The sequence below is a fragment of the Saccostrea cucullata genome, unplaced genomic scaffold (assembly GCF_032062105.1).
Source record: "Saccostrea cucullata isolate Sc308-1 unplaced genomic scaffold, CSIRO_AGI_Scuc_v1 ctg769, whole genome shotgun sequence".
NCBI lineage: Eukaryota > Metazoa > Mollusca > Bivalvia > Ostreida > Ostreidae > Saccostrea > Saccostrea cuccullata.
The window spans coordinates 73,488-87,939 of record NW_026935864.1 but is presented as its reverse complement, the minus strand read 5'-3'; the positions used below and the strand labels follow the sequence as shown (position 1 = coordinate 87,939).

Below are 14,452 nucleotides of genomic sequence, written 5' to 3'. Positions count from 1 at the left end.
AGGGATCTTTTTCGTGACAAACAACAGTGGACGCCGATTTATACGATCTCATCCGAACAGTCTCAGCGTCATGCAGTTAATTTAATCCCACGACGTACCTATATTGAAAAGTTCTGAACAGGAAGGGGTTTGTCTTGATCACTTAAAAAAATGTTTTAGTTAAATGTTTATTTAAAGAAATAATTAAAAAAATCACTATATTTAAAGCAATTTGATTTCGAGGGGTCCACTTAATAGCATTATTTTCGGCCGCAGGAGCGGCCGATCCATTTGTAGTTGTATTAGAGACGTTAATTTTTTTAGTAGTTCAGTAAAATATTTTTTTAAATGATAACATGTATAAAATCATAAATAAAATATTTTAAAAATATCACCAATTCCATTTCTTAAGTGCTTGATTTTAATATATTTTTTTCGGAATATGAAATGAAAAAGGTTCAGTAATGTCCACACAATAATATTATGTAAATCTAAAGAATAACAAGGACGATAGAATTAAGGCTGAGCATCCCCTTGCAATCATAAAGGGCCAATTTCATTTGTCACTGATCGGCGTACGCCGAATAACGCCGGTCATATGACCGGCGTTAGACGGCTAAGAGGCAAATGAAGTAAACCGGCAAAAACATTTTTTTAAAAATAAATAATTACGCTAAATGATAATCAAGTAATTAAGTTTTATCACTTTTTACATTGTGTCTTAGTAGAATAATTCGAAATTCAATTTCAAAAAGACCCTTGGACCTCATGAAAAATTTTATTTTTCAGAGAATAAAAACATATTTAAATATTTGAATGGAGATTTGCTAAAATATGCAAACAAATAAAGAACATGTCGATATGGTAAAAAGTATCTGCATTTTCACAGTTGTTTTCTCTTCCCGCCATATTTCTAAGACCGGCGATTTCCTCGCCGATAATTTCAGACCGGCGCATTCGGCGTACGCCGGCGAGCCTTCCCCGATCAAATGAAGTAAAAAGCCGGATTTCGAAAGGTCAAGCGGCGCATTCGGCGTACGCCGGTATGACAAATGAAATCCTACCTCAAGCTTAAGCAGTATTGGACATCGATCCCGATGCAAATTACGTCACCTCCGTTTTGCACAGAATTAACTCGCTCATTAGCCCTCATACAAACACACACAATTGCCTTACAATATCCCCTAAAACTCTATTGTAAAGAAATCATTACATGGCATGTACATCTTTTAATATCCATATTAACAAGTACTTGAAAATCCTAAATGAGGCTCAAAAGTCATATTTCATGGACGATATTATATACCCCCCCCCCTTCTCATTTAGAAAAATTGTTTTATTAAGAGGAATTATATAGGCCTAATGAACAGAAGTCTTCATATTAATTTACTATGACCTCTATTTTGCAACAAAACATATCAACGTTTTGAAATGGCTAAAATTGTCCAGTTTTTGAGATATTTCCTTTCTGTTATTAATGTAGTCAGAGACATATTTATGAAGAAAGTTTGTTGCTATGACAACCATCAGATTATCATCATTATACCCTGATAAAGAAATTTAGCGGTTGGAACCTATCAAAAAAGATTTGTTGTTCTTTTCAATATTAGCGAGTATGGTTAATTCAGTGAACTCTGAGGAGGGTATTGAGTAACTGTGTGTGTATTACGTAATGACGCTACTTTTTAACGTTAACGTTAACTATTAACGGTGGTCAATCAATGCCTTAATTTTTTCCTTAAATTAAGTTTTTCGGACAAATTGGTGTTATTTTTAAAAAATAGACATCCACAACATATAATCAAAAAAATAAAATTTATTTTTGAGCTGGGGCCGATTTTCGCCAATGGAGCCCCTACCTCTTTGCAAAAAAGTACAAATCAGCCGTAGGGTGGGGTGGTACATTAAATTCAAAATTTTGTCACTCCACTATTAGTAGTAGTAAATACACCGATTCTGCACTGTGCGATATGGAGGATATTTGATGAGGATTGAAGCGTGTATTCTAATATTCTCAATGTATTGTTCATTGACAAGTGGATAACTTCATACAGATATGAGGATAGCTGTATTTGCTCTCTGTATGTAATAGAGAGATACCACAAATGTACATGCATAATTATATCATTTCTTCAAGGTCAAGAAAGAATTTGTTAATTACTATGCGAGTGAATTCTGCAAATAATTTACGGACATCACCTAATACCTTAGTGGAGTTTATTGGCAGAATTTGTTAATTCATAAGTATAGATATAGCTATTTGTTTAGAAAGAGGTGACCAGTTGGAAGATGGTACTTCACATTGATAATTTTGCTTTTGGTAAAGTTAATTGCATTGTGAAGTGACAATCTAATTAAAATTGGATATTAGATCCGCTGGCATACTCGCTACACTGTGTAGTGAGAATGCGAGTGGATCTAACATCTAATTTTAATTAGATTGTGTGAACTGCATGATAAGCAAAAAAATCGAAACATATATTGTAGAAATAAGGAAATGAAAAAAGTCTTCAAGGTGCATTACAAAAAAGCTTAATTAGTTGTCATGCTCATTCTATTTATTTGTTACAAGCCATGAAGTATTGCCTCAGACTGATAAATACACGAGTTTATATATAGACTTTTTTCTTTACATGAGTTTAAATCCAGAAAAACTCATTCGGGCCCAAGTAATACTCTCTAGATAATTCCCACGAAAGTATGTACCAACTCGGGTATTTACAACGTCTCCCTTCTTCAAATTCAAAATGGTTAAGGTAGAGGAGGCGGCTCTGTCATCGTGGTGGTAGGCGTCTGCCAATCCTATGTCCTTTATGACGCCATTTTTCACGACTTCGATAATGCTGTAAGATCTGTCGTAGGCAACCGTCGTTGTGTGTATGACATAAACCCCACTTTCTGGAGCGGTAAATTTTCCAGATTTGACGTCATATCCGTTTCCAATATTTGTTTCGACTCGATCATAAACAAATATTTTGTGTTTGGATAGTGTACTGATGTAAACGTTACCTGACATATATGCATAAAACGCAATCTGTTTACCTGAAGAAGAAAAAAAAACAACAAAAATTAATTTACAGTCTTCAAAAAGAAATAATAAATAAGACATTGAAAACAGCTGGGCAGCATACTTATTTTACAAATAAATTTTTAAGATGTTATGTAATCAAAATTTTGAAGACATTAAAGTACATGTATAAGTACCATATCCAGTAAATGGACTTCCACCCCTCTGTCCACAGAGACTGCATATTGTGTCCTCCATCTCTTTCCGGCCACATGACTCATTTCCACTAACAACACAGACAAAAACAAGGAAAAACGACAACGTTTTCAGCATGTTGATCAGGTTGTTGAACTTAGAACAAATGCACAGAATTCTTAGTTTTCCCAAATTTTACAAAAACTTTCAATATGTTTCGTGATCATTAATGTCGTGATCTGAGAAATGACATGAGATCATATTTCACATTAATGTTTACCAAACGAAAATTGAGACTATTCCTTGCATTTTAATGTTCTGCTTCTTTTCATCGACCATGCGCTGTACCTTTTTTATTTCGAACATTATGCAACACTTGGTATTTCAGTATAAAATGTTTTTAGATTTTTTTTCTAATTGAAGAAATGTGTCTTCAAAAAAACAAATCAAGGCTTCTTGCTTTATTTACATTGTGGTGATCAAGCATAAGTGGTTGAATTTTCTTCTGACCAAAATATGTTTATCGATTAAAATCGGTCCTTCGGATGAGACCGTATAAACCGAGGCCCCGTGTCGCAGTAGGTGCTGGCACGATAAAGATCCCTCACTGCTCAAAGGCCCTGAGTGTCGAACATAGGACAAAATTTGTAGCCCTCCACCGGCAAGTGGTGGCGTCTCCGTATGAGTGAAAAATTCTCGAGAGGGACGTTAAACAACATACAATCAATCAATCGATTAAAATCTGTTGTGCCCTCTGTAAATATTTTTAAGAGGTTACTGCTTGTCCAGTTTTTTTTTCTGATTTCCATTTGTTTATTAAGTCATAAAAATACACTTTCTTAGAATTAAAGTTTTGTATTTCAAAATGGTCTTTTTGCAATCGATTAGCATGGACAAAATTCTAATTATTTGATGAACATTTTTTAATATACGTACATCAAGATGCAAGGGAGCTGTTCTGATTCATGTTAATTGGTAGTAGGTTTGTTTGATCAGAATCCATTCAAATTTGGACATTTTTTCCTGAATCCTTGTTTTGATTTCACATAAAGCACTAAGAGCAAATAAAGCACGTAAAAGATAACACTTTTTTAACATGAATACAATTTAACTCGTCCCACATCGTTCTTGTTGGCTCGATGAGAAACACAATAAGGGAAAAAAAAATAATAGGAGGGAAAAAGCATCATGATTCTTGACAATTAAAATGTACTAAGAATTTTTACAACCAACTTGAAATCTTGGAGGTACGAGCATCTTCATTATATATTTGCCTTGAAAGCATAGAACACAGATGAACGTCTTTCTCTGGAATCGTTCTACATAATTACTTGTTAGTTTATAGAATGCTAGGCTTCAATCTAATTTAACTTTTTCACGATGATCGTTTGTACCCATGTGACGAAATAATAAATCTCAAGATGAATATCTAATTTTAATTAGATTTGAAAGTTCTTGAAACTTTAGGTACACATGGCTAACTTAAACAACTTTAAAATTTAAACTTCGTTTCGACTTTGGAATTGAAAACAAAACACAAAAATTGCGTATTTGATCGTTAGCGCCAAACATGTTGATGAGGTACTTCAAACAGTACCGTGCATTGTAAGAAATATACACTATCATTGCCTCACTGATTACTGGAGATACTTGTACACTGTTATGCCTTTAGTGAGCTTTCCAACATAAAGGTTATTTTCATCATCCACACACAAACTGCACGGGGACTTCATATCATCGCGTCTCGTGATAAGCAAAGTCAAAAATTGACCGTCCTGATCAATGAGGTGAACAGAATCACAGTAATAGTCAAACACCAGAATGTGACAGAGGATATCTGTGCAAATTCCTTTTGGGAAGAACGCCGACGCGTGCGTTCTTGATAAAGGACAACTGTGTGGTTCTTATTTTCTTGAACCATTAGATGAAGATTTCTGTATTGCTTACATAACTGTAGATGACAAGTGTTACAGTAACAGTAATATTCACAATTACTTTTGCATTAATTCTTCAGATTGACATTCTAGAAAATGTTTAGTTGTTCCTGGTACCTGTATTTTGAACTGAGAAAGCATCTGAAAATGCAAAAAAAAAAAATAAAATAATAAACTGTGCATGTATACGTTTTTAAAAAGTTATAACTATAAAATGCATGGATATATCATAACTTTCACTGCCAAAATTCCTATTGTGAGAATGACAACCTCCTTCACCTCGATAACCTGTTTGAACAAAGGAAATTCGATGCCAAATTCACATAAGGATTGAAACATTTTTAGACGCCCACGTGAAGAATTTCAAAAATTATAAATTATAAAACTTTTATGCGCCCATAACGAGGTATGTTTCTGCTACAAAAGTCGACCGTACATGTGCAGCCCTTTCAAAACAAGGAATTGTAAATGATGTCATTCTTTTGTCAGCATAATAATGACGATTTGTCTGGATATTCCAGACATTCTACAGACATTCTGTACATTCTACATTCTTAGAACTTGTAGAATTTCCCTGGTAATATGCATAAAAATTCTACAGCGTGGCTGGTATAGGATAAATTTTGAAAGGATGTATTCGCTTTGACAAAAGAATTGACCTATAGGAGAGAACAATTTCCCGGAAAAAGCGACATTTAAATATTAAACTTCATTTGTTGTTTTCTACCGTATATATGTCTAAATTTTTCAAATTTGTATTTTATACCTTAAATTTATTATTTACAACTTTACAATAAACCTCCAAAGTTGGCTGAAACATCATTTTGACCGCTAACGCATTTATTTTTGCATGAATTTTGGCCGAGAAGTCCTTCAGGGCAGGCCTGCCCCTAAATAAAATTGTGATATTTTGATAGGTTATGGTGTCAGGAATGATTAAAGATAGGAATTTTTTAGGGGCACCCCTGCCCTAGGGTCGAAATTCACAAAAAAAATCTACAAAAAATAAGGAAACCTGATTTCGAAAATCTGCTTCAAATCTATACGAGCTATTTTTATAGATAGACTAGCTCAGTTGATATATGAGTTTGTTTTACGTCGTGCAATGTTTCTTCTTTAAAAACGCGAGTTCGAATCCACCTGGAACCACACTTTTAAAGTTTTTCATCTTTTCAAAGGCTATTTTATTTTTTTTTATAGACTTGTGTATTTTTTTTTAATTATCTATCCCCTATGTACTATGCCCATTCTTGAAACAAGAAAAACTAAAGAGATGTCAAATTGTAACAATCAAATGTATAGTTGTCAGTCAGGCGGAACAAACCTCACACTTTCTTCGAGGACAAGAATAGCTCACTCTGTGTTATTTGATACAGGTACTCTTGGCAGCATTGAGCTGCAACGAATTTCAATTGTATATATTCCTTAGAATTTTATCACATTGATTTTGGCTACATATATCAGTAACTGTACTCCCTTGGATTTCATTTAGGCCTATATAATTTGCACAAATTAATAACATGTTTTATTATATCCACGGATAAATAGCCTAGACACAAAAAATAGAATTTCAGAGACAGTAGACATTACTATTATGCACAATGAGAAGTATATACAAATATCAATTATTACATTTGGAGATAACAAACTCAGAAAATAAATGGAAGGGTTTTTTTCTACCTCTACTCTTTGAAATAAAGTTTAGGAAAAAACAAATTGTTAAATGTATTCAGCCTAATGTCATTAATCGGAACGGAAATCGACAAGCTTTTCATAGAGAAAAAAACCAAGCCCGGTCCTATAGGTCAGATACCTATTTATAAAGAAGTGATCCTTTATGCCCCATGTAATATTTGATCTAAAAATAATTAAATTATTCTTATAGATTTTCATTGTGCTCTTCGGAAATCAGGAACAGATAATGATCCTTATTTTTCAGACAGATGTCAAATTTGGAAATATTTAATTCATAAAAACAAATCAAAAATGAAAATTTCATTTTTAAAAGTAAATTAGCATTCAGGAATATGTTGTTTTTTTGTCGAATTGCATATAAATTCGATTTATTAACATTTTAAAAGAACTGGAAAAAGGAAATATTTCAAATATATATTTGATAAGTTGATTGTTTCCCTAAACATTTGAATAGAATTTGACGTAAAAGATAAAAAAAAAAAACCGATAAAACATTCCTCCCCTATCTACAGAATGGAAAGTGGTGAAAAACAAAACGTTCCTTAAAACATAACATTCTTTCTGTTTGAGCCATATTAAGAGTGATTTAGTTTATCTGAAAAGGAATGTAAATCTTTATGTGTTTCAAATCTTTAAATGTTCTGTTAAAGGTAAATAATTTTTGTTCAATATTTAAACATTGCAACGCGTAAATTGATTTTTAAACTAGTTAGTAGAAATCAAAATAACTCGTAATCCTACCTTTACCACACGAAAGGATGGCTAATTTTGCAAATAAGGTTAATTATTTCCCATTTTTTCTTTACCATTAAGATAACATATGCCCTTACTTAAGTTCTTTTACTCATTAGCCCTGCCTTTTTGCACGTTTACAAGGAAGAATGTATAATTCCGTTTAGTCTGACCTATTTTCAATCGCCCTTAAGAGTTTCCTGTTGAGAATTTTTATGAGCTAAAGACCTAGTTTTCATATTTTTTTAATAAGCCTCAATACGTTTCACAACTCTTGCTGTAAAAAAAATTAACAAAATACATACTCGTACAATTTTAAATGTTTAAGTAGAGTCATGTGTTACAGTTGGCAATTCTTGTATAAAAGTATAATTTACATGTACAGCGTATAACACAAACCATTTATACAATTATTTAGACTGGCTTAAAACTACACACAAATTAAAAAAAACAGTTTTCAGAAAAAAATACTAGTAACTGTTGTTTAATGGTAGACACTGTCTACTAAACTCACACCTGTTCTGTTTGTTTCACTGTCAATTATTTTCATTCCCACTTTTATATTTCCAATGTTCTGAAAACTACATGTAATCCGACACAACATATAATCCGACAATCTATTTACTTTGAGACAAAGATTGTCTCAGTAAATAGAAAACTTCTCATTATGTTTATTAATCAGTTAGTTCACAGAATAATGAAAATTAAGCATTGAAGGGAAAGTCAGATAATTATTTTTAGTTAATTGAATTTGAAAAGTTATATTGTTATTATTATAATATAACCATAGTATAATCATAGCAGTATAAACTTTTCAATATATTGTTAATTATAACTACATGTATATTATAATTAACAAAATATTGAATATTTAGTTTCCCTCTTTTCTCTATTTCTTAATTTCTTTTAAAAAATCCTTTCACTTATTTCTTAACTTGCACATCATGATCATTTAGTTTTGTGATTCGTGTAAATTAAGATTTTAAAAAAAAATATATGTTTCTATATTATGACTATAGCTACCTGTTTTGGTCACAGAGATCCATGTTTGACTTGGTTTTCTGAAAAGAGTTTACTATGATCGATACAATGACCTTGTCAGAAAGAAAAACAATTTATCGTTTAGTCAAATGCTGACTGAAGTTTTTCATACTAACTATTAGTCCATTATTTATATGCTGAATTGATGTCGGTTTTTTGTTATTTGTTGATCATGACAAGGACCACACGGCGGGTGTGACCGGTCGGCATTGGATGCTCACTCCTCCATGGCACCTGATCCCATCTCTGATGCGTTGGAGGTCCGTTTTTTGCTCTACTCCTTTTTGTTTTGTTTTATGGACTTTTGATCTTGAATACTGTTTGTTATTTCCATAATTATTATGAAAATGTTTTCTACCAGCGTTCTCTTAAAAGATATTAAAATTGACTTGATAAAAATATGACCAATCTTTTTCATAGCAAAAACTGGTTAAATAAAGCAACAAGAGGCCCATGGGCCTTATAGGTCACCTGAGCATTATGTAACAACTTTCCAGTTATTGAATTTAATTCATGTTTTAAGCCATATGTTATGGCATTCACAATTTTGAAAGAGGCACCACTGATCATCATAACAATACACTTAGCAGTTGCTTAGCTTGGTTACTTAATACCCAAAGGCAGGGTAGGGGAACAAAAAATGCATTTCAACTAATCAGTAATATTCAGCAATAATTAGTAGTGCCCTTACCACACATGAACAAGTAGTGGAGAGCGCGCACATAGACCACGATTCAAATTTCGCGCCAATGACGTCATCAAACTTTCGACCAATCAGAAAGCAGCATTTGAATTTTTAGTCACGTGACCTTACAGGCGGGAAAAAACATTTTTATGGGGGTCAAGGGTCAAATTTAAAAAAGTGTCCCGAAGGGTAGGGTGCAACCTATCAAATGGAAGGTCTGGACGAGGAGAGGTCAGCCCGGGGGTGGTCCGGGATCATGAAGTGCAAAATAAAAAATTACCTAAAGGGTATCGTGGGACCCTACAGGCGGGAATTTTTTAAAATCACCTATGTTTATGGGGGTCAAGGGTCCAATAAAAAGGTGTCCTAAAGGGTATTGTGTGACCTATCAAAGGAAAGGTCTTAGCGAGGAGAGTTCAGCCCGGGGGTGTTCCGGGGTCATCAAGTGCAAAATCAAAAGGTTACTCAAAAGGTGTCGTGCGACATATCAAATATAAGGTCTCAACGCGTAGAGTTCAGCCCGGGGGTGGTCAGGGGTCATCAAGTGCAAAATAAAAAGTTACCCAAAGGGTATCGTGTGACATAGCAAATGGAAGGTCTCGATGAGGAGAGGTCAGCCCGGGGGTGTTCCGGGTCATTCAGTGCAAAATCAAAAGGTTACTTAAGGGTATCATGCGACATATCAAATAGAAGGTCTCGATGAGTAGAGGTCATCCCGGGGGTGATCTAGGGTCATCAAGTGCAAAATCGAAAAGTTACTCAAAAGGAATCGTGTGACATACCAAATGGAAGGTCTCGATGAGTCGAGTTCAGCCCGGGGATGTTCCGGGATCATCAAGTGCAAAATCAAAAGGTTACCTGAAGGTATCATGCGACCTATCAAGTTTCGATCAGCCCAGGGGTGTTCTGGGGGTCAAGTGCAGAATCAAAAGGTTACCCAAAGAGTATTCTGTGACCTATCAAATTGAAGGTCTTGAAGAATAACGTCCAGCCCAGGGGTATCTAGGGGTCATCAAACGCAAATAAAAACAACACATGTTTTGGTTTATATTTTATTGCAAGACATGGAAAGTCATATTTTCTATATAAAATCTGTATACATTTAATTTCAAGCGAAACGATGATAATTGCACAAAGTTATGCAGACATGTCATCAGCATTTATCCAAGAATTAAACTTCTTTGGCCAATGCAGCCATTTCACAAAATATTGCTTGTTTAGTCCTCTTCCACGAGTCTTGAGGATCCTTTCAATCTTAAACGTATCCTCGCCTCTAACGTCCACTTTTTGGAGTTCCAGTTGATAGAATGTCCCCGTAATGGCTTCGTTATTGTAGTCCTTGAGTTTGTATACTGGAATGCCGTTCCTCAGGAAACGTCGAAACACGATGAAAATTTCACCAGACCACTTTTGATCGTATTCTCTGTCAAATATGGACGATATTTTTGAAATGCGCACTTTATCACCCACTTTGAACTTGTAGGGCCGCTTTGATTGCTTGCGTGGGATCTCTTCTTGAGACAGGAATGTTGACACGCGCACTTCTTCTTCGTTGTTTGGTGTAACCAGGTCAGGTTCGGTGTCAATAGTGCGGTGGTACGTCTTGTTGTAACTCCGAGCGAATTCCTGAAGACGATCAATGTATCGTTGGGATTGTTTAAATGTCATGTAACGATACATCTTAGTTTTGATCGTCTTGATGGCTCTTTCTGCATAGTTGGCTTTCACTTCGGTGTTTTGAGAATAAAAATGTTCTATGTTGTGATCCTTCAATACATTATTAAAGGCTTTTGATCGAAATTCTTGCCCTTTGTCCGTGCGAAGTTTCGTAGGTTGCCTCCCCTCACGCAATACGTTTTCGAACGCCCGGGCTGTCGTTGGCCCCTTCTTATCCTTCAAAGGTTGCATCCACAGGTACTTGGAGAAGATATCGATGACCAAGACTACGAACTGCACACCCTCATTTTCTTTGCTGAATTTGGTCATGTCCATGAGATCAGCGTCCCATTGATCATCGAGACCAGCGACGACCACCTGATTGCGACGATAATGTCGTCTCATGGGTCGCTGAAGACTGTAGGGTTCTTGTCTCTGTAACCATTTGCGTACCTTGTACTTGCTGATATCATATTTTCCCTCTTTTTGAACGTATCGGAATAATTTATCCACTCCGGTGAAACTACCAGCCGTGGATGGATCGTAATACACTTGCTTGAGATAATCCTCCCAAGACATGTTTCTTCTGGCATGGACAGCGTTAAAATGAAGCTTAAATGTATTTCCACTCCTTATTTAATACCTAAGCACGTGACCTATAATGACATAAAAAACAACATTGCTTTTTTCACTGTTTATTCAAGTAAATGCAACAGTATACAATCGATAGTCCATTCTTCAAACAATAATTGGGAATAGTCTCAAAATGTTATTTAGAGTTCTTAGGATTCATCACTATCTTCTTCCATCTCGCTGTCGTCATCCTTTCCCACTTGGTCTTCGCTTTCGGAAGCATCATCGATCTCCATATCGCTCTCGGGATCCCACATTTCTTCAAGGACAGGATGGTTCTTATTCAAAGCCATTCTGATGGCTCTGCGTTCGTCATAGCCGTCGGACAGGAAATCTTTAACATCATCCATGACTTTTGTGTGAATGGATCCGTTTTGTAACTGAAGGATGTACAGGATGAGTTGTCCATACTTTTCAGAGAATTTCTTAAGGTCTTTAGAGTTCATTTTTTCCTCCGTTTGAACTCGAGCGTCTTCTCGTGATAGACCTTCCTTTATGTATTTATCATATTTCAGGTCCCATAGTTTTTCGTTGTCTTCTTTGGCCCTTTCCATGAGAAAGTTAAAGACTTTGTGTTCGTCATCATTTTCCTTCTCTGGTTCGACAGTTGAGGAATTTGAATCATCCACCTCCATGGGGGCGATATCATCTTTCCCTTGTCCGTTTTCTGGACACCATCTTTTCACATGTCTTTGAAGGTCGTGGACATTTTCAAAGACCAGACCACAATCGTCACAGGAAGGCATATCTTCTGTAGGTGTGACGTGTTGAAAATCCGACCCGATGGATTGGAAGGTTGAAGGAACAGACACGTGGTACGTCCGATCGGTAGGAATATCTGTTGAAGAATGATGGAAATTCTCTGCTTTGTGCTGTTTAATAGAACTCAAGACGTCAGTGCGCATACGTAGATGTTCGGGAGTAGTGGGCTTCAAATCCACTAACAGGTATCCATAAGGTTTGGAAGTAGCGTCGTTAAAATGTCTCAGCAGGTGTTAAGGATTTTCGGGATACATCTGACGAGCCAAGGTCATAACTTGTTGTCTGTCCACAGGATTGTTAAACAGGACCAGGTAATGGCAATTTCGTCTCTGGGTGGGATATTTGTTGTAGTATAGGTTTTGATTGATGGCTATGACGGACATATTTCTGTGATGACTGCCCTCCGTAAACAATTCGTTGATTCTGGAATCTTTGGATGCCGTAGACATCAGATCATCCAAAATAACGAGATTCCTCGTTCTGGGATGTATAAAGGAATCTTGATCCAGATCCAAAGGTATTCCTTGAATAAATTCGACCTTGGGATAAATGGTACTCTGACTGACATCATACAGTGGTTGCCAACGTTTGTAGAGCCATATGATTCTCTCGGGAGGAGGCCATATTATTTTCAGGCAGTGTTGCAAGAGCAGTTTACAGAAATACGTCTTGCCACAACACGTGGGGCCAGAAATATTCGCAGTAAAGGGATGCCTGAAGACAAAGTCCTGGTGCCGTTGCTGTAAAGGAAGAGTTGCTGATGGCGGCGGCGGTGGCTTGAGGAGCGACGGCGTGCACTCTAGCGGCGGCGGCGGCGGCGTGATCATCTGCAGCGGCGGCGGTGGCTTAAATGGCGGCGGCGTGAATTCCGGCGGCGGTGGCGGTGTGATCACCTGCGGTGGCGACGATGTTGGTGGTGGCGGCATTCCCATCATTCCGTGTACACTTCGCTGATGCCGTTTTAGGACATCCTTTCGGGAAAACCAGCCTCGGCAATCGTCGCACTGGACTTTATGCATGTTGACTCTTCCGCAGACACTCTTAAAATGTGACCAATTTATTCTTGAATCACTTTTGTATAGCTTTTAGGCAAAGGAACTGGTCATGGCTGCGGGTCGAAATATCAGAGTCAGGCTTATATCGCCATTCAAGAAGGTGGCATGCTCATAATCTTTATCTTTTATTTCCAGGCGTATCTTTTTCAACTCTTGGATTCGCATCAGAACTGGGTACGGTCTCGTGAAGATGTGATTTTTGCTGGATTCCAAAACAACACGCCTCAGCAATGGTCTGTATTGTTCACCCACCACAGACGTGTCGCATGCGTCACAGTAGATGAAAAGCTCCTTCTTTGTGGTCTTGATAGGGGTTGTGATATAAAGTTCACTTAATTCTAGTGTCCACTGCTACTTTAACACCAACGTTTTTGGCAATGTGACGGTAAAATCATAAGGTTTGTTGCTTGGGAACAGGTGCTTGCCCTCCGAAGATCCAAGGACTAGCGTCGTTGCCATTCTGTTTGATAATGAAGAGATTCACGATTGTTCAGAGCATTTATACTATTAGGAAAGTCTTAAATACTGCACCTAATGGCCCGGAACAACCCGGAATCGTCCATAAGATAGGTCACACGCTACCTTAAGGTTATTTTTGGAATTTGCACCTGATGACCCCAGGAACACCCCCGAGTTAAACTCGACTTGTCGAGACTTTTCATTTGAGATATCACATTAAACACTTCAGGTAACTTTTTGATTTTGCACTCAATGACCCTGGAACACCCCCGAGCTGACCTCTCCTCGTCGAGACCTTCCAAGTAATATGTCACATGATACATTTTAAGTAACTTTTTGATTTTGCACTCAATGACCCCGGAACACCCCCGGGCTGAACTCTACTCATCGAGACCTTCCATTTGATAAGTCACACAATACCTTTTGAGTAACTTTTTGCACTTAATGACCCCGGACCACCCTCGCTGAGCTCAACTCGTCGAGACCTTCCATTTGATATGTCACAAGATACCTTTTGGGTAACTTTTTGATTTTGCACTTGATGAACCCGGACCACCCCCGGGCTGAACTCTGCGCATTTAGACCTTCCATTTGATATGTCGCACGATACCTTTGGGTA

General features: G+C 36.7%; 3 protein-coding genes across 3 annotated transcripts in view; all 3 read right to left on the bottom strand.

The window, feature by feature from the left end:
* The window catches only part of LOC134244088 (cerebellin-1-like), an 86,016-nt gene extending 78,342 nt beyond the window's left edge, over positions 1-7,674 (bottom strand). The window contains exon 1 of the mRNA XM_062726363.1: positions 7,552-7,674. The gene's annotated coding sequence lies outside the window, so the exon portion shown is untranslated. The remainder of the gene's footprint in view (positions 1-7,551) is intronic.
* Positions 1-14,452, bottom strand: part of LOC134244086 (glucagon-like peptide 1 receptor) — a 98,647-nt gene that overhangs the window by 61,726 nt on the left and 22,469 nt on the right. The window lies entirely within an intron of this gene.
* LOC134244067 (complement C1q-like protein 4) lies at positions 2,516-3,600 on the bottom strand. The gene is made up of 2 exons (XM_062726343.1): positions 3,184-3,600; positions 2,516-3,021 (listed from the first exon to the last, which is right to left on the bottom strand). Exons 1-2 carry the CDS (start codon positions 3,317-3,319, stop codon positions 2,609-2,611), a joined length of 549 nt encoding a protein of 182 aa, XP_062582327.1. The 5' UTR covers positions 3,320-3,600; the 3' UTR covers positions 2,516-2,608.

Bases quoted from the DNA above. Each gene is read 5' to 3' on its own strand.
- LOC134244067 (XM_062726343.1), bottom strand. From the start codon at position 3,319: ATGCTGAAAACGTTGTCGTTTTTCCTTGTTTTTGTCTGTGTTGTTAGT. The intron at 3,022-3,183 runs GTACTTATACAT...TTTCTTCTTCAG, and splicing joins AAGTCCATTTACTGGATATG to GTAAACAGATTGCGTTTTAT.